Genomic DNA, 20,345 nt, shown 5'->3' on the forward strand with positions numbered 1-20,345 from the left:
CGGTGATCACTATCAAATGCCTCTATTAGGAATGCTCAGAAGATCATATTAGCACGATCCAATATTTACAAAATGACACTCTGCTATCCAAAGGGGCTGAGAAAATAAAGATTAGAAGCAACTGCCATGCCTTAGGGAGAGGGGATATGAGGAGAAGAGGCAGCAATCTTACAAAGTTGCTGCCCAGAACCTTGCTTTTCTTATCTGTAAAATGGGAATGAGGAGAGGAAGGGGATCAACATGTGATCAGGAAGCGAAGCACCAAAGGCTTTTGCATTGCTATGCATGATGCCTTCAGTAATAACCTCAGGTAAGCAATGCATCCATGCACCCTTCCAGCACACTCTCAGGGATGCTCTGTGTTCACACTGCATCTCACAGGTGCTGAAGAGAAAGCTGTGGTCAAGGATACCATGGTCCCCAATCACAGGGACTTCTCACATGAGGATAAGGAACATCAGTCACAATGTGTATGAGGGAGAAACTTGCCAAACATAGTGGGAATCTTTACCCAGAGCCTCCACAGACTGAATGTGAAGAGTAGCAACAGTTAGGCAGAGTGGAGTGAAGGGCTCCCTGGGACTGTTGCATGTGAGTTCCTGAGGCAGGGGAGTCAGAATTTTCTGGCAACTTCTAGGACTCAATATGAAGCAAACACAGGGGGGAGCAGAACCAGGGAGGGTAGACACCGAGGAGGGATAAGTCGCCAGGGTTTTAATAGAACAGAGAGACTCTTGGTCTTCTCAGAACATCAGGAGACCTCAAAAGTCCTCAAGACAGATAGTGGAGAGGAATGAAGAGAGGCAAGGGGAAATGGACAGCCCTATACTTCAGTAGAGTCCCTTCGGCTTCTGAGTGGAGATTAAATTTGAAAGGATGACTCAAAGACCCAGAAAGAAAGGTCCCCAGGTATCCAAGAGAGGGGCCAAGGTAGTCTGACCAGAAAGTGAGAGTCTAGGCAAAGAAACTGTGCAAGTGTAAGAGTTGGAGCTGGGGAATCATTAGAATGAAGAGACTACCATACAGCAACAGGGGGAGACAAGTCCAACCACTGGCTTGAGTCATTCTAGAGATTCAGTAGACATGGAAGGAGAATGGGTGAATTAAGATTTCAATTTTAGCTAGACATGGTCATATTCACAATCCCAGCACTTAGGAGGAAGCAGGAAGATCTTTAGTTTAAGGCTATCTGAAAAAGGAAGGAAGGAAGGAAGGAAGGAAGGAAGGAAGGAAGGAAGGAAGGAAGGAAGGAAGGAAGGAAAAAGGATTTTGGAGATGTTGGGTCCACAAGACATTACATGATTGTGAGTGAGCTACAAATGAACACATATGATATGTGCATGAATACACACACAGACACAAACAAGTCCATACAAATGTAAACATATATGTATATATATATATATATGTATGTGTATATATATATATATATATGTGTGTGTGTGTGTTTGTACACACACACACACACACACACACACATGCATACACACATGGTTGCATCCATACCAATACACACATGCATTCATATATGCGCACACATACATGCACTATAAGAGCCACATTTGTTCAATCTGGCCAACAGAGCACAGAATATGTGGACATGGTGCCATGCACAATCAATCCCAGCACTCAGGAGGCAAGGAAGATAGATCTCTATGAATTCAATACCAGCCTGGTCTACACAGTGAGTGCCAAGCCAGCCAAGGCTGCACAGTGAGATTTTCCCCTAAGGAAGGAAGGAAAGGAGGGAGGGAGAAAGGTATGGAGAGGGAGAGGGAGGGAAGTCAGCATTACTAAAATCCACAATGGGGCAACAGATAAACTTTTCCCATGATGTCTTAGTCATTGGAATAAGAGACAAGTGGTGCTCCTGCTTAAGTCAAATAGGATCTCACCAAATCTGAAACACTCAATTTAGTACCTCCTTTCCTTTCCCTCTTTCTTTCTTTTCTTTCTTTCTTTCTTTCTTTCTTTCTTTCTTTCTTTCTTTCTTTCTTTCTTTCTCTCTCTCTTTCTCTCTTTCTCTCTTTCTTTTCTCTTTCTTTTCTCTTTCTTTTCTCTTTCTTTTTCCTTCCTTCCTTCCTTCCTTCCTTCCTTCCTTCTCTTTTTGAGATAGCCTTGAACTCAACCCCCCTCCCCCTGAGAAACAGACACAACACAGTGTAGGAACCATAAAAATCCAGTCAGTTACCGCTTGCTTTGGAACCAAGCTCAAAGGCAGGAGAGACATTTCCTCCCCGGATTCTTCTGAGTATCCTCTCTGCCTCCACTTACTGACACTCTAGAAACCCTTGCCCCAGAGTTGGCCAAGACAACGTGGCAATGGGAGTCACATGCAGGGTTGTCAGTCTTCAAATGGAACATGAAGCAATTCGGTTGGTGAGGCCGTCCATGAGGGGAGTACAGCGCAAGCCCAAAACTCACTAGTGTTTAAGGCCATAGTGAACTATGGAAGAAGAGGGGTGAGGCTGAGGGAGGGCTCAGAGGCTGATGAAATACAAGACAGTGTATGAGCTCCAGGGAGTGAGTGGAGAGGAAGCCTCCATAGACATGTCCTCTCATGTCCTATAGCCAGCTGGCTTTCCACTGTTCAAAAGAGAGGTTTCAACTGTTCCGGAGCTGTAGGACATCTGGGCTTACATCACCAGGCAACCTTGCAGATATGTCTTGCCTGACTCACCAGCTCTGACAGTGTTCTCCCAGAATCTGCACATACCTCTCCTGAGAGCATCTCCTAAAGCCAGCAGGTGCATTTCTCATAGGCCGGCCTCATGCAGGCATCCATCAAGAATTTACACTGGTTAAAGAAGCTTGGTATTCTAGATGCCTGTACACTCATCAAAGTGGTAGTAATATGACAGTGGAAATCCCATAGTGTGTGTATCCAGCCCATGTTCATATAACAGAGAAGAAAGGAGTGAACTTGCCTCTTTCTAAAATGTCATTACCATCTTGCCACAGAGCAAAACTCAGTGATATCATATGCATAGATAGAGCTTAAAGGTCTCAGAGTAAAATGAAATCCCAAAGGACTCTGGATCCTAATAACCTAGGACTCTCACTTCAAACTACGGAATTCACTTACCCTAGCTTAAGTGCCTCTAAGGATCAGAACTCTCCACCTATATATCAACCTACTGTCCTCTCAGACAGCTCAATCCATAAGAAGGTCCTTCCCCCATGAGCTACTGCAAAAGACAGCCACCTCCATCTCAGCCCCAAACATGATGGATCACATACCTGTGGGCACAGCTGGGTCCAGCATTGGCTTCTCCCATGTGTTAATCTGCTCCCAGGTAAACCCATTGGTTCCCAGAGCCACGCTATACCCGCAGTTGCTGTAATGTTCGTCAAAAGAACAGCCACCTACAGAAAAAAAAAGAGAAACAGGTAAGTACAGCCCAATGCATGAACCTTGGTTCATTACCCCTGCTCCATCAGCCCTTTACAGTTTTGAATTTTAAACTCCAGAGAGGTGTTGAAGGGGGGGGGGACAAATCAAAAGCGGGCAAACTGGAGTTTTATATTTGCTTTGGTGCTCTTAGGAAAGGCGCCAGCATCTGCAAGCCCCCCTATTTAAGAAAGTTAATAAGGCTAGTTACACTGATTTCAATCTTCCTTCCTGAGAAAGTAAACAGCAACGGCTTGTTCTAAGTAGGAGAAATGAATGCCAGGGCATGCCTCTGTAATTGCTTCCTGCAACACGCAAAATGGGCTGGGAGGCTGCACAGAGAACAGGAGCTTTAGAGTCCAGCAGGACTCAGTCACACCTCAGCTCTGCAGAGCTGTGAGTTGGAGCCACCTGGTTCACCTCTGGAGGGGGTCTTGGTTTCCCCACCTGTAATGTGGAAGAGAACACCCCTGCCCTTATGGTATGTCACTGTTTGGATTGACTCTGAAAAGCAAGCACAGAACACACTCTGGATCACCCCCACCACATTGCTTTCCAAGTAGACTGAAAGCCCGTGCTTTTTAAAGCTTGAAGAACAAACTGATGAGACATTAGACAACCATGCATTTGGAGAATGAGAAAGTCAACAGTGAGTATCGCCAGATTCTCCCTTAAAGTTCAAGTTGTGTCCCTTTGATGTGGGCAAGGAAAAACTTAGCATATACTGTAAGTCTGCTCAAGATGAAATTGAAAGAGATACAGGATTAGAACGGAGGCTCCAACTAGGAGAGCTGCTGAGAGCAGAGAAGCAGGAGCCCACTATTCTGAAGGAGAGAATCAACTGGGCTCTAGAGGAGAGGGGAATTTTTCACATGAGGAAGGAAGGAGGAAGGATATTCCAAACGGTGCACAATCTGATTCACAAAAGGAGCTGGCACTGCTGACCTGAGCCTACACTGGCCCCCTGGTTGGCTACTCACACCCACTCTCATCCCTGGGTTGTCCCCTTGGTGCTCAGCACCCCACTCTCCTCTAAACACCCATCTGCTCCTATCACAAGCTGAGCCACAGCCACTGCAGGTCACGTGTCTGTGTCCTCTTCCAGCTCCTACGTTGGAACTCAACACCGAGGAAGTGTTATTAAGAGGAAGGATTTTGATGAGATGATTAGGTTATGAGGATTTGGCTCTCATGTAGGAGCTTCACATCCTGATAAAAGGGCCCCAAAGTGCATGTGCCCACCCCCCATCCCCATCCCCACCACGCCCCTGCCACCAGTGAGGAACTGTGAAGGAGGGAAGGTCAAGAAGATAATAGAATATATATGGCAAGAGAACAAAAGATGGAAGGATGGCAGGAGAAGAACGGGGGGTGGGTGCAGAAGGGAGAAGGGAGGAGATCAATAAGAACAAAGTATATGTGAGAATGTCATAATTAAATCTGTTATGTTATGATAATAAGCTAATAAAATATGCATAAAATAAAATGGAGACATCTATGGAAGAGTGCTATCAGACCCTGCATCAGCTGCCGCCTTGACTGTAGACTTCAAGGTCTCCAAAACTGTGAAGAAGACATTTTTCCTACTGTTCATAAATTACCCCGCCCCAGGTAGTCTGTTATAGTCACGTGAGCAGGTTATGACAGCACCCCAGTGAATGCTGGGCTTAGCAATAGAGGACCGAACCCATTGGGAGGGATTGTTTCGGGAGTTGAGGCATGCTTTGCATGAAATAGGAAAGGAATTACATGAACATCTTGAGAAGAACACAGATAAAGAAGTCTAAGAAGCACAAAAAAAACCTGAGATCTGCAGTAAGGTCGGGGGGAAATATCTGATAAAAAAAAAAAAAGAGGGTAGGAGGTGACTGATGCACAAGAGGAGAGAAAATACTTGCTTCTATCTAGCTACTTGCTAAGTCAACAATGACTCTTGTTGAAAGAGCAGACACAGTGGTGGCATTGGCTACACAGTGGCTTCCAGAAAGACATATGAAACTCAGTGAGGCAGACCAGGAGCAAACAAGCAAGTTACACGGATAATTACGAATCAATGCACTACAGAGGCTTCAGGTGGGAGTGAGTGAGAGAACCACAAACCACGTGATGCAGGTATAACATGTTTAAAACCACTAAGAAGGAAGTTTTGAAGTGGTATGAGATTTCTAACCATGAAATGGAAGCAGACCTGAACTACAACGGCCATTCACCGTGCTAACCTCTCAGCAACAGGTGCTACATACAGAATCTCTGACACACTGTGCTCAGATCCTCTGATGATGAAAAGGTCTTTGTGGTTGAGGCTGCAGGTAGTGGCAATCAAAGAAGGAAGGCATGGCAACAGAAGGCTCTCACAAGAAGAGCTTCATTGGTGCAACCAGAGGTAGCGCCATACTCTCTCTTGAGCTACTCTTAGGATATTCAGACCCTGCCTTGTTTTTGTCATGGCTTGTGAATGTCTTTTAATGTCTCTCCACAAGGGAGTTCTAGATGCAGGCTGTGGGCTGCACTATATCACACACATGTCTGCATCTCAGCCAGGAGCACAGTCCAGACTTTCCCATTGAGTACTGAGATTCTCAGCAAAGAAGGAAATATGACCAGTGGGATTTAAGTTCCCATCTGTGGTTGGTGCCAAACCTAGAAAGCGGAGCGTATTTAAGAGATGCTGTCTAACTGTTCAGCATGCATCTGCATGAGCCTGATAGACACAGAAGCAGGATGTGCATCACGGTGATATTAAGGGAAAGAAAAGGCAAAACAAGGTAGGAGGGAGTCATAGAACCATGCTTTAATTTCCCACATGTCCATCTGCCTAACTGTGGTTATATGCCTGACTCTGAGCTCCCAGCTTCCTATGTCAAGAGAGAAAGCTTCCCAGGTACCGGACACTGTGTTCTGATAATAAAAGCCAAACTGTTCCAGGGCAATAACAACCAGTCCATGAACGTACATCAGACAAGAGCCTCTGCAGGAATCCGTGACGAACCTCATATCCCGTAATGAGACACCACCTCTATCTGAGACTCCATCCACACAAGGAGTGCACGGCGAGCTTCATGAGACTGCTTCTCATAATCCTTCTCAATATAAATTGATAGCATCGCCCAAACACACACATCAGAGAAAACAAAGCACTGTGGCGATAGCAACTGATATGGATACCTGCTCCCCTCTCACATGGCTTGATGCAGGCATAACGTGTTTAAAACCACTAAGAAGGAAAATACACTTAAGGATGGTTTTCTTCCTCTCAGACGGCATATGAAGAATCAGCATGAACATATGCTCCAGACTGACAGCAGGTGACAGTCAGTCAGAGACGAGTTCCTAAGCCACACACCCAGTCCCACTTCTGAGTCTTTAGTTCCTAGTATACAGGAACAAGATAGCCACGAGGAACCTTCTTGTCAGAAGATCTAAGTATTCTAGAGAGAGAACTAGGAACCTCTAGGAGTCACAGAGATGCAGAAATGGCAATAAGCCAGTGTGCAATGGACACCAGGAGCCACCAAGAAAGGAGAAGAGAAGAAATTCAAGATCCCCTGAACCCTGAACAGGAAACATTTATCCAACCTCCACGGCCTTAAGGCTTCTTATAGGTGATGTTGATCATCCAAAATTTTATCTGTCCTCCCTAGAGACCATAAGACAAAAGACCTCACCCCTCTGTAGGTGTTTGTGTCAAAGCACTTAAGGAAGATATATGATTTGAAAGAATCCCCAAAGAAATCTATTTGGATGCTGACCTCACTCGGGCACAAGGACCATGTGGTGTCAGGCAACTGATGTCAAGCTTAGCACAGTCACCTGGGGAGGAAATCACATCTTCACCTCTAACTCAACCTCAGAAGAGAGCTCAGGCTGCCTCCAGAAGCCACCATCCAGTCTGATGGAGACCCACAGAATCACAGGAGGACAGGGGAAGGAAGCCACCACCCATGGTCTCTGCTCTTGAGCAGACAAGCTATTTCACTGGGCAGGTTGAGGTCAAAATGTGGCAAAATCCCCAGATGCTCTGACGCAAGTCAAATATAAAAAAAGTCAACAGAGAAATGGAAGACTGTAGCAAGGAAATTGGATTTTGAAAATCCATTTGGATTTGGTAATGTATAGCTTATCAGCATCTGTAGGGGAGTAAACATAGTGCAGGATACATACTTTAGGAGACATTAAAGCATAAATAAGGTTTATAGTGCCAATCAGAATTTCTCTTTAAACATGAGCTCTTCTTTTGAAAATGAGAGAGGAATAGAATTCAATAAAAATATAAATGTGCCTGCCTCTGCATTTCTCAGATATGATCCTATGTATTCTAAAGCAGAATTAAGTTCAGGAGAGGGACGAAAGATTTGTTACTTTCTGCATGTTCCAGGCACTGGATGTGAGAGGTGTGGATGTATATGCAAATCTGTTTGCATATGGAAGCAGAAAACCCCCAACACCTTTCTCTAAGTCAGGACTCAGCAAACTTTTCTACAAAGGACCAAACGCTAAATCTCTTTAGCTTTATGGCTACATGGTCTCAGTCACAATCGCTAAGCCCTACCCTTGTAATACAAAAGCAACCATCTTCAATATGAAAACATGCAGATGTGGCTATGTTTCCTCGAAACTTTATACATAACAATGCGGGCAGGTCACATTTTGCCCAGGGATTGTCACCTGTCAGTTCTTGCTCTAGGAGCTGAGCATCATGCTCTCGCTTTCTGCATGGAATCTCATTGCAGGAAGTCCCAAGGGACTTTCCCAGCTGCAGAAAAAGCATGACATAACAGTTGGTGATGTCAACAGCAACACTCCTTTTTCTTAACAGTGTTCATGTGCAGCGCTCACCTACACTAGCTTCAGCACGCTGCTATCTGTCTTCACCATGCCTATCCCATCTTATGGATGCACCATCACGGACCCCTAGAAACAGCTCAAACACAGGAAGCAGAGGAGGTGGGACATTAGCCCTGGCATTGCAGGACAGAAGCTTTCCAATGTTCCAGCAAGGCCTCTTTTAGAATACTCCATATTCAGATTCTGAGTCTCACCCTGCTGCTTCTGGAATAGAAAGTGGAGCCTTTAATATCCAGCCATGGAGCTCAGTGAAGATAGGAAACTAGGCCAAACATAAAAAAAGAAAAATTATTTTTAAAAAGGTACAGATTTGCCTTCAGTTTTCCTCTCTATGGTAAGTGTTACTGGTGGAGAGAACTCACAATGTTGACAAACATGACCAGAATCTGAGCTGACCGCCATGGCATGGGGGAGGCAAAGAAACACTTTTGACTCTGGCCTAAATAACTGGGGCAGAACATACTAGGAAGCCACAGAGCACCATGCTTGTGGAGTTCAAAGGACAACTCTGGCATAGGATGAGACATGTGAGGTCACAGGATAGTGTCTTTCCATTTCCAGGTTCCAAAGATCCAAGAGAACATATGCAAACCACAGGAGTCCCCACCAAAGTCAGGCCCCAGCACAGTCCAGTGACTTGTATTCAATGAGTGGCTGAATACATTAGCATGGGCCTTGTTCATGGCGAAGTGCCAGGCTGGACCCTGCAGAAGGAAATGTAGTACATCTGTGCCTTTCTCTTAGGGCATCACAGTGAACTCAATGAACCTTCCAATCGGGGAGAGACTGGGGGCTCAGAGGTCAGACGAGGCCTTCTAAGAGTATTTATCCCTATTCTGCAATGGTGGAGAGTTCAAATTGTAAGAGAAGGGAAGCCAAAGTATGTGCTAAGACCACTTTGGGAGAAAGAAGGTAAGCTAAAGGTGGCCCATAGGACAAGAGGCAACAGGAGGAGAAATCAGAGTTGTAGCAACAGGTGCAGAGAGATGAAACTGCTAAGGACTCAACTGTTCTAGGGTCAGGAAATGATGATCTAGGAAAAAGGGACAGGAGAAGGATGCTTTGGAGCAGATGCCAATCTGAGGGACGGTAACATAGATAGCACCCTATGCCAAGCATGCTGCTGATTACCTGTAATAGTCACTGCATAAGCTAGACATGATCACCGATGGCTGTGACAAGCATGAAGAAACTTACACATAGAATCCTCTAAAACTCTTGCCCTAGGTCACACAAATCCAAGTGACAAAGTTTGACTCTGAATCCCAGCTAGCTCAGTCTACACATACACTTAACCTGTTATACTAGGTCACCACAGCAATTAACATTGCCTTTTAAACAGAATTGGTTGGGGTAGCTACACAGATCTTCCTCAGTTCTGGGCCTCTTCAAGTCCTCTATTCCCAAGTCACACACTGTTCTGGGGCTACAAGATTCTAGTTCTCAAATCTAGAGGTCAATGCTCAGAAATAGGCTCTGCAGCTTGCCTTGAAGACCACGGCGCAGAGGGTAGGGGGCTCAGAATCAAGCAGGAAGGTACATGGTAGAAGACAGTATCAGCTTCATGTACCACTCATTGATATAAAGATAGCTCACGCTGAACACTGGAGGAACAGTATGGAGTCCAGATATAGCAAGAATACATGGATCTTAGTTTGGATTTTATTGCTGTGTAAGAATACTGTGTGTCATACTAGAGCATATATAAGACCTCAAAACCCACTTCCATGCTTCTTCAAACAAGACCACACTTACTCCAAGTGTGGTCATACCTCCTAATAGTGCCACTCCCTATGGGCCAAGCATTCAAACACCTGAGTCTATGGGGACATCCATATTCAAACCACCCCAACATGGTTAAAAGGGACCAGAAAAAGAGAGAGATGTGACCAAAACAACTATTATTTTAAGATTTATTTGTTTCTATTCTATATATAATTGTTAGTGCTTGAATGTGGGTCTTTATATAATATGTGTGTCTGGTGCCTGCAGAAGCCAGAAGCAGTCACTGGATTCCCTAGAACTGCACTTACAGGTAGGTGTGAACCACTATGCAAGTCCTTTGCAAAAGCATAAAGTACCAGTTTTTATTATTTTTAACTGAAAGGGGGGTATCAAATCTTTTCCCTGAATGACCAAGGAATAAATATTGTCAGATTTGTGTGTTGTATCAGTCTACTCATGCTGCCATAACAAAATGTCATAAACTGAGTCATACAAAACAGACATGTGTTTCCTCAAAGCTTTGGAAGATGAAATTCCCACATAAAGGTTTGGCTGGGAGGATTCTGTCGATCATTTCTTTCCTGGGCTGCGGATACCACCTTCTCAGAGATCCTCATATGGCCTTTCCTTGGTATGCTTCCAGAAAAATAGCATGGCTTCTGGGGTCTCTTCCCAGCCTAGAGAGTTCTGACCCCACACCAGTGGCCCCATCCGCAGGCTCTATATTCAAGCATAGCTATGCTGGCAGTAAGGGCTTCAGCATACAGATGTCAACTCAAGACTCCGAGGAGGACAGAATGTGATTTGTCACAGCACACACATTTGTCTTCCACTGCTTCATAATAAATTATCACAAAGGCAGTGGCTTAAAATGCCTACTTGGTATCCGCAGAATCTGCAAGGAATAAACGCAGGTATCGGCAACCCAGTTTCTCTTCTCCCAGGACGGAACCAGGTGCCTGCAGAACTTTGGACCTTGGGATTTTCTTTAGAACTCAGATGGCTTTCGGTGGAATCCAGTTCCTCAGGCTGCAGAACTGGCATGTTGATTTTCTCGTTAGCTATACCCAGTAGCCACTATCAGCCCACAGATGCTACCCACAATTCCTAGCCATGGGACCCCCAGCAAGAGCTTTCTTATTTATATATTTATTATAGTTTTGACCTCTTCCTTAAAGCAGGGTCTCATTCTTCTGAAGGACTTGTCTGCTACAACAGATACATCCAAAATATTCACTCTAGCCTGTGGTCAAAGAATTGAGGCCTTAGCTACATCTGACAATCTCTCTCCTTTGTCACTAACATAACAAAGGTGTAGAGCAAGACCACTGTATGCACACTGCTGTGCAGGGGATGGGAACTCTATGGGATATATCAGGAATCTTTGGGGCTACCTAACGGTTCTGTTTATTGCAATAGCATCTAGCTCTGTTGCTAGTACTCACCAAGCCACTATAGTAAGAAAGCATAATATATAAAGAATTAGCATGTCTCTGTTCTCTCAATGAATGAATGAATGAGTGAATGAATGTCTGTCAATGTTCTACCTAAGATGCAGTCCTCTTACCTCTGTCTCCCAAGTTCTGGGTTTGAAGGTGTACACAACCATACCCTGCACTCACTATACCTAAAACTGCACATAATCTACTTGTTACCAGATAACATTCCTTCATCTTCCTAACCATTTAAAAATGTAAAACCCATCATCATCCATGGGCTATATAAAAACAGGGAAGACTCAGTGTTGGGGTGCAGACTCCAATCCTAATTCAGTAGCATGGACATCTCCAATGGTAACAGGATGGCTAACTTCAGAACAGTACCACGTGTCATCACTTGAGTGTCTGATGCCCTGTGATCCTGACATGCCCTTCACATTTTGTAGATGCATAATGATTCTCCCTTTCTCTGGGAAATGGAGAGATGCAGCCAGTCTTTTGACTTTTGACATCACAAACCCAGCCCTAGGTAAAGGGACTGACTGAGTGAAGACTATTAATACCTCAGGACTTAGCAAAGCACCTTGTGTGTGAGAAGCTGACACTGCCATTGCACAGATGAGAAGGCTGAGGCTAGAGCAGAAGAAGTTGAATTCTAATCACACCATGTCTGCCAACCAAAGCAAATCCCAAGGAAGGTTCAACTCTAAACGTTGTGAAACCAGCACATTACTACCCTACAGAATATAATGTTACACAATTAAGAAATCAAGAGGGCAATAGCAGTGCTCTAAGCCAGCTGCTAGAGCCTGAGTAACCAGAGTTTGCAGGCCCAGGAAGCAAAGCCTGTTCTATGGACACACACATTCTAAAGAGCTCCAGCCCTTAGTCATTCGTATTCTCCCCTTGTGCCGACAGCTGCTCTGAAGGCAGGGCAGGATCTAAGTAGGGCTTATTAATCGTGAGCAGCGTATCGTGGGGAGCCCAGCCTTGCCCCCGGAATGAATGTAAACCAGCCTTGCATAAATTGAATTTCTTTTTTGAATATCTAATTGAATTTGCAGAAGTGTGTGCCAGGGGGGTGTTTAAATAAGTGCACAAATATGATAAGAAGGCCTTCACACCATTATATCTAATTCAGTAAGCAAAAATAATGGCAGGGCACGTTCCAATTAGTGTTTGATTTATTTGCTTTAACAAATCCAATTAGTAGAATGTTTTATAAAGTCATCCAATGTCAAATACTCATGGACTCAACAGATAGAAACAATAGTCCTAATAGGAAAAAAAAGAAAAGATGCTTTGGAGCTCTTTGGATGTTGCATTTATTATAAACAAGATGTTGTCTTGGACATTCCCCAAGGGGCAGGGAAATAGTTTTTGATCTGATCAACGGGTTCTTCCTTGTGAGGCTCTGAGCAGCAATAAGGCCCACTATGCTGTGTCTAAGAAGGGAAGTGACAAAGATAGGAGGTAGCCAGGAGATTTAAGGGAGAATGATGACCTTGCTGCTGAGTGTCTTTGAGATCAGCCGTGTGCTTGGAAATCAAGGCAGCAGAGCACCATGGGAAAACCATAGGGCAACAGAAGCTATGATGTCCTCAAGCTGAAATCAATCTTCTTGTACCTTTGCCGGGCTCTGGTTTTACTGTGTGAATGTGGGCACTAAGATTCATGAATCACCAACACACTTACCTTCATTAGAGGTGCTTGTTCTTAGCTCAGTGAGGTGGCTAAAGCTGTAGACTCTGGAGTCAGCCATTAAACTCTCCTGTTTTACTTAACTGTATGACCTTGGCCAATATAAACTCTATGTGCATTATTACCCCCATCTGTAAGCCTAAGATTCTTATGGACCTCCTGGCACTGTTATGGAGACTGGATGAACTATCTATAAAGAGTCAGACTAGCATGCAGTAGGTTTCAAGTAAGTACAAAATACATTGATATTTCATCTCCATGTATAAATTCAAAATGGAAAGGTTAAGGGTTTCTATTATTCACCTTATAAAATATTTTAAAGCAAAGCATTAGAGAAGCTATATCTGAGTCTGCTTGTTTGTCCTGGATAGACTGGCAGTAACCATAATGACCCCCCAGCACCCTCAGCACTTTCTACTAGATGACCTCAGACAAGACTGTCCCCCCATGGTCCAGGTTTCTTCATCTGTAACAGAGGCCATAAGCAAGCCATCTCCTGGGACCCCTTGGCTTCTGAATACTACCAGAACATGATTGGAACTTCCTTCATGATACCCTGCTGCAGTAGAAATAAGAGCAGCCAACTAGCTTCTTCACATGGACTGTCTGGCCTTTGTCTCCCAGTATTATGAGGCATCAGATTTATACATTCTCTCATGCCTAAGGTTCCTTGGTACCAGTCTGTCCATGAACACTAGGATGTTTTATAACCAGGAAAAGACTATGATAAAGAGTATAGAAAGCTTGCTCTCAGCCTCAACCTATCAATGAGAAGATGAAGCTTAGGGAAAGAAGAGCCACCTTCAGTCATAACTGGTAAAGAAGGCTCAAGATGGGGGGCAGGGGGAGAATAAGATCAGCTAGAAAAGCAGCCCGAACAACCAGCAATTCATTCTGCCCCAAAGCAGCACTGGGACAGGCACAAGGATCCCACTGTCCTCTCAAATATAAAGACTAAAGGATCATCTGGCCCAGCTCCTGATTTTACAGGTAGGTAAACAGACAAAGGGTAAAGGCTACAAAGAGAAGGGGTCCAGAGCTGGGACAGAGCCCAGAAGCCCTGGACCCTGGCCAGACCTCTACCCACTCATCTGCCAGAAGACCATCTTTGATCTTTCCCCACACAACAGCAATGTCTGTTTCATTTTTTATTTAGAGGGAGCAGTGAAAGACAAGGAGGACCACAGGTCATGCCCCATGTCAGGGAGAAAACTTTTTGGGATAAAGTGGGGGAAGGTTTCTGGCATCAGCATCAGCATCTTCATCAGCATCAGCATCAGAAATTGTTAGAAGCTGAAGCCAAGATCCCAGCACTCCCAGGATCTTTGCACTTCCAGCTTTTCCAACTCAGATCACCACCACACTAGAGCTTCAGGAGTCTCATTCCAAACGATTCCCCACCAAAATTCAAGTTCCTGGAGAAGTCTTCTCAAGTATTCCGACAAAAATAGCCTCCTCACCTCTCTAATTATTTTCTACCATGCCACTGTGTTTATGCTGGATGAGGGAGGTTGCTCCCCGTACACCCTCGGTACACTCTCCAATCATTCACTCACTCATTCCCTATCTTCCAGTGGGAAGCCCACCCCTCTAGGATAGGAAACATATACCCATTTTCATTCATCACTGAATGCTAAGGACTCAAACAACACTGGATAAATGAATGAATGAATGAATGATGAAGTATCTGGAAGGAAAACTCAGTAAGAGGCAATAATAATTCTTGCTCGCTTGCTTCTGATCTTGAGTTTTTATAGCCTGGCCTACTAGTTTTTATTTTCTACCCACTCTCTACTTCCTTTCTGCCATGATGGACTGTGTCCCCTCAAACTGTAAACCAAAATGAATGTTTCTTTCCCAAGGTTGCTTCTTGTTCAGTGTCTAGTCACAACAATGAAAGGAGTAACTAGAGCAGTCACCTGGAAGAGAACCCAGGGAGCAGGAGCCATTAGGAACCCAGTGGGGAGCAGAAGGAGAAAGCCCTGATAAGGGTGGTTTCTGAATCAAGAGTCTCCAGGAGGAACTACTCTCACATCATTTAAAGTTATCTCAAATCCCACTCTGGAAAAATCAGCTGTCTGTACCCAACCCACATGTCCTTTGTAAGGACCATCCCACTCCGGTCCTGAGAGTCACCCTTGATTTGCCCTCTGAGACAAAATGCAGCTTTGAAAAGTGGGAGCCCGGGTTCAAAAATGGTTAAATGACCTCCTTGGGCCTATCTACTTCCCAAAAGACAGAGTCATAATTAGAGTGAGTTTCAGTTGAAACCCAGACCCAAGCTCTGTCAACTCATCTTCTGTCTTCTGTATGGAAACGGGCAAAACTCTGCATCCTGGAAATCTGCACTGCTTGCTAGAACCCTCTGTGGATTCAGTCAAGCCACATTTACATATCATTCATGAGTAGGCTATGGACTGTCTACTATAAGGTAGGCATTATGTTAGGTACCCCAGATAAAGCAGAGACAAGCAGGAACGGCCCCCTACTTCCCTCAGAGCTCACAGTGTAGCTGGGAACAGTAAGATACAGAGATAAACAGCCTGTGAGGTGCCTGTTTAAGCTCTTATCATAACAGAATGCTTTTCATATTTAATACAAATTAATAAGGTATACCACTATAGAAAGTGATAATTATTAAAAATTGCATTGTATGGTCCCAGCATCAAGCCAGTAATTTTTCATGATCTTACCTAATCATAATAGACATCCCACAATGCAGGAATTAATCGTTGTGAAGATGGGGGAACAGAGACCCTACTGATTCAGAATCCAGTCTACATCCCCATATGGCTGCCAGTTATGACAGTTTTCTTTCCTCAGAGGCCACCATCTGTCTATTGCACAGTGCCATGCATGCAAAAGCCTAAGAAATGGTGAGGTCCAGCTGATAGATACCAGTTCATGTACTTTAATTTTATAAGTATATTAACATTTAATTACCTAAAGTAAAGACTAAGGTCCCATACATTCATTAAGCCTGGTAATAGCAGCCAGAGTTCCATAAATCATCAAACTGGTAACTGCACAGATAAAATATTTACTGAGGTCTGGGTATTATCCTAAATATAATTGGCTGTAGAAACCCCTTCAGCAGTTCAGCTCTGGCAAATCAGCCTGTGGTGGCTGGATGGGATTCATCCACCATAGCCTCTCCAGATGAACCTTAAACATAGAAGAAAGGGTTTTTAAGGACAGAGCATAAGAAGGTCTCAATGATATGAAGTTTAAATCACCCAGATGCTAGTACTGGGTCAACCCACAGATTTGGGTCTTGGGGATGGTGAGGTGAATTGTTGTGTTAATTAGCTTGTCCTCAGTTCCGCCAGCCAGCCTGCCTACTCTCAAATATTGACACTTTGGTTGTCTGCAGAGGGAAAATTGGCCTAGGTAGAGATGGATGCCAACAAAAGGGAGTGCTCTCCTGAGGATTAAAGAAGTAGCCTTTGATGAATCCTTTAAAAGGCAAGTAGTTTGCTCGCTATGGTGCCTAACCATAAAGCAGACCCATACCTCAAAACCACCTCCTCTTAGTCGCTCAGATGCCTAAGAGTTCATGTCCAGGACACACGAACACATTTCTCATTTCCAGAGCAAGCACTTAGCAATTCCCAGCTCTGTGCACATTTTTTTTTTCCTTAAATCTGCAAAGGCCCAAAGCAGAGGTTCAGCCCCTGCCAACATGACTTCACCTCAGGCAAAAACTCTGAAATAGAAATGAACTTCTACCACCAAAGCTGCCACTTGCTAAATCACATAATAACTCAGGACCTGACAGGACAAGGAGGCAGGTGGTCCTCAAGATTGAGGATTTGCCTAGGAGAAAAGAGCCCTGTGTTAAAGACTTGGCTTTGCCACCAGCTGGCTGTGTGACCTTGGCTGGGTACCCTCTGTTGAAGATGAACCTGGCTGGAAGCTCCTGGCTGTCTCTCATAGAACCTCACCCAGATGACCATGCAACTCCTGGAAAAAGGGGGCGGGGTGGGTATTCAGAGGGAATGGAAAGAAACTAGTGTAGTAATTCAGGGAAGAAGATGGGAGAAAAGATGCTACAGTTACAGAAACTGAGATGGATTTTGAGATACAAATGGCAAACCTTCTCTGCTAGACCCTTGCTAGACTCCACAGCAGGAACAGTGATCTGCCTAATTAATTTAATCGGTTGTGTGTGTTTTTTTTTCTACTCTGTCAACACTCATGTTCAGAAATATACCACATCTAATGGTTAAGAAACCAATCACACCACTGGTCTCAACAGAAAACCTGGATTAGATTCTATATCTCTCCCTTCCCTGATATATCCTACCTATACTTATGAAATATAATTTTTGAAGGAAAATAAGAATCAAAAATATATGAAAATAAATTCAGGAGAAACAGAACTAGAAAGCATTGCTGATGTTAATAACAAGAGCACGAACTGGTGAACCTTCTATGTCCTCATTAAGGCTGAGATGGCTCAGTCACGGAAGTGTTTGTTGTGCAAGCATGAGGACCCAAGTTCAAGACCAAGAGCACACCTGTAAAACCTATTTGTGGTAGTGATGTGTTCCTGTAGTCCTAGCATTGGGGAAATAGAAATGGGCAGATCTAGGAGGGTGCTGGCCAGCAGGCTTCGCCAAATCTGTGAGATCCAGACCAGTGAGAAACCTATAGACTTTGTCGCAAAAAAATAAAATGAACAGTACACTGAGGACTAATGCCTGAAGTTTACCTCTGGCCTCTACATGAATACAGACATGAATTCCCACATACTCAACACATGCGTGTGCACACAAACACAACACACACACATCTATATATAATCTATATATGCTGAAATGAGAAGAAAGAGACATAGAGGGAAACTGAGATCAAATGAAAAGACAGCAGGATTAGATGGCAATTTATAGATACTCAAGGAATCTCATGGAAAGTAAATAAAATGCAAAACACAGCATCAAGAGTGACCTACATGGCCCACATGACAAGCCCTCCAATCTCAACACCGGCTGAAATGAGCAAAGGAATCAAAAGCAGCATACAAACCACAGGCATGGTCCCTCATCGACTTGGAGCAAATAACACAATCTGGGCCCATCCAAAATGCCTAGAACTTACACACCACGGAATCCATTCTTGAAAGAATAGCTGGGTATGAAAATAATTAGTGAATTCTGGAAGAGCTTGGAGTATCTGCCAGTTGGAATGTGACGGCTGGGATAGGATATCTAGGAAGAGGGGGATATCTCACTTGAGGTACCCTTTACTTTGGTATCAACACCTCTCTTACATCACTGCTGTAAGTCAGTTCTCCAGAAGCATCTAGAAGAGTCCTCATACTGGAAGGGCAAGGGCGAAGAGCAGAGTGAAAAGAGGACAAGAGAGCAGGATAGCTTTTAAGATAAGGACCAATGGCAGCTAGCCAAATGGCAAGCAATCATGAGCCCTGAACAGCTCACCCCAAGAAGCCTGGACAAGAGATGTATCTTCTGTAAGCCATGACCATGAACACTTTCTGGACGTGGGGAGACCTGGAAGTCTGAGGAAAGCTGAACAGAGAACCCACCCCCACCCCTGGCCTTCCAGGGCCCTGTCCATTAGCAAATACAACTGGAGTCACCTGGAGAACAGCAAACCCACCTGACGACATGCTCTGCCAAGGAAGCAGAGCATATACAATGGGTGAAGGGAAGCCTGAGGAGCCCTGACTTGTGCACACTGCCTAGCCCATGACCCAGGCAGGACCTGGGACAGGGCACTCATTCCTTCCTAGAGTGAAGTTCTTATCAGAAGAAAATGATCCTATGAGTTCTGTAAAACTTGAAGGCTAAACCCTGTGGGAAAGTGTTTTATCTTTCCCAAAGATACCAACATCTTCAAGAAAAAGATGTAAACTCAGAACAAACACTGTTTATTTAAAATGTGAAAAGAAATCATTGGAAAAAAAGTTCTAGTAACCAAGAACCACGACAAATACTGCATTTCCCTGAAGAACAACAGCATTAGTAATATTATCTTCTCTCTGCTCTTCTGGATGTTGTGCCTGGGATTATTTTTCAATTAAAATGGCTTTTACAATATCATGTTTATAGCAATGGAGACTAAAAATGGCCTCTCTCGAAGCTTGATCAATATCTCTGCATTATTTTACTCACTATTTTCCTTTGTCCCTTTTCATGTGTGTGTGTACAGTATGCCTGTGCATGCATGCATGGCTTTGCATGTGTGTGGACACCTGTGTGTGATGGTACACATACATGTGTGTGATGGTGCACATACATGTGTGTGATGATACACATACATGTGGAGGCCTGAAGTGGATGTCAGGAGCCACCTTTAACTGAATTTCAACCTTATCCATTGAGGCAAGGTTTCTCAATCAAACCCAGAACTCACAGATATGTCTAGTCTTGATGGCCAAGCTTCTCTACGGATCCCCATTCTCTGCCTAAAATTACAGGCAGGCAATCCTGCCCACCTGGCAGCAACATGGATTCTTGTGATCCAAACTCCAGTCCCTACAGTTGTAAGGCAGGTACTTTAACCACTGAGAATCTGCCCGAGATTCATTTCTTTATTATTAGTAGCTAGTTTAAGCCCTTCAAGTTTACGTTGTTTTTTTATACAGTTTAGAACTCTCTCTCTCTCTCTCTCTCTCTCTCTCTCTCTCTCTCTCTCTCTCTCTCTCTCACACACACACACACACACACACACACACACACACACACGAGTATGTACTTATTCTATTAACCCAAGTTTACATTTTAACTTCTGCTTATATACATCCAGGAAGTACTCTGACGACTCCAAAGACCTTACCTCCCACTTTCCTCTTTCTAAAGAAACGTATGATGAAAGGGCTACTGTAGGGGAAATCGTGCAGCCGGCTTAACCAACTATCACTACAGTGTTCTTGCGTTTGATCATTAGATAAAATATATGACTCTCAGAACAAACTGCTGGGCCCCTTTCTGAGCTTTGGAAAGTAATGTGACAGAGGGGAACCTGAAGCCTATGCTATAATAACTTGAATTCAGGACTCTGCAACACTCTCACAGGATGCACATAGGCATGACAGGTGCCTGTCTCCGGATGTGGCCAGTATTATTCCATGTAGCCATGCCAAATTTCTTGATGATGATATATAGTAGTTAAGGTTTCTATTACTATGATAAACACCATGTATGTGATGTAAAAGGGTGCATCAGATTACACTCGATAGTCAAAGCAAACATGTTCCTTTGACTTGGTTCTCTCCTCCA

General features: G+C 44.1%; 1 protein-coding gene across 11 annotated transcripts in view; it reads right to left on the reverse strand.

The window, feature by feature from the left end:
- Window positions 1-20,345, reverse strand: part of Ptprt (protein tyrosine phosphatase receptor type T) — a 1,083,833-nt gene that overhangs the window by 797,623 nt on the left and 265,865 nt on the right. For all 11 annotated transcript variants that reach the window (XM_021156881.1, XM_021156878.1, XM_021156880.1 and 8 more), the window contains exon 2: window positions 3,241-3,366. In XM_021156881.1, the coding sequence (XP_021012540.1) occupies window positions 3,241-3,366 (126 nt within the window). The remainder of the gene's footprint in view (window positions 1-3,240; window positions 3,367-20,345) is intronic.

This window comes from Mus caroli, chromosome 2, assembly GCF_900094665.2.
Source record: "Mus caroli chromosome 2, CAROLI_EIJ_v1.1, whole genome shotgun sequence".
Lineage (NCBI taxonomy): Eukaryota > Metazoa > Chordata > Mammalia > Rodentia > Muridae > Mus > Mus caroli.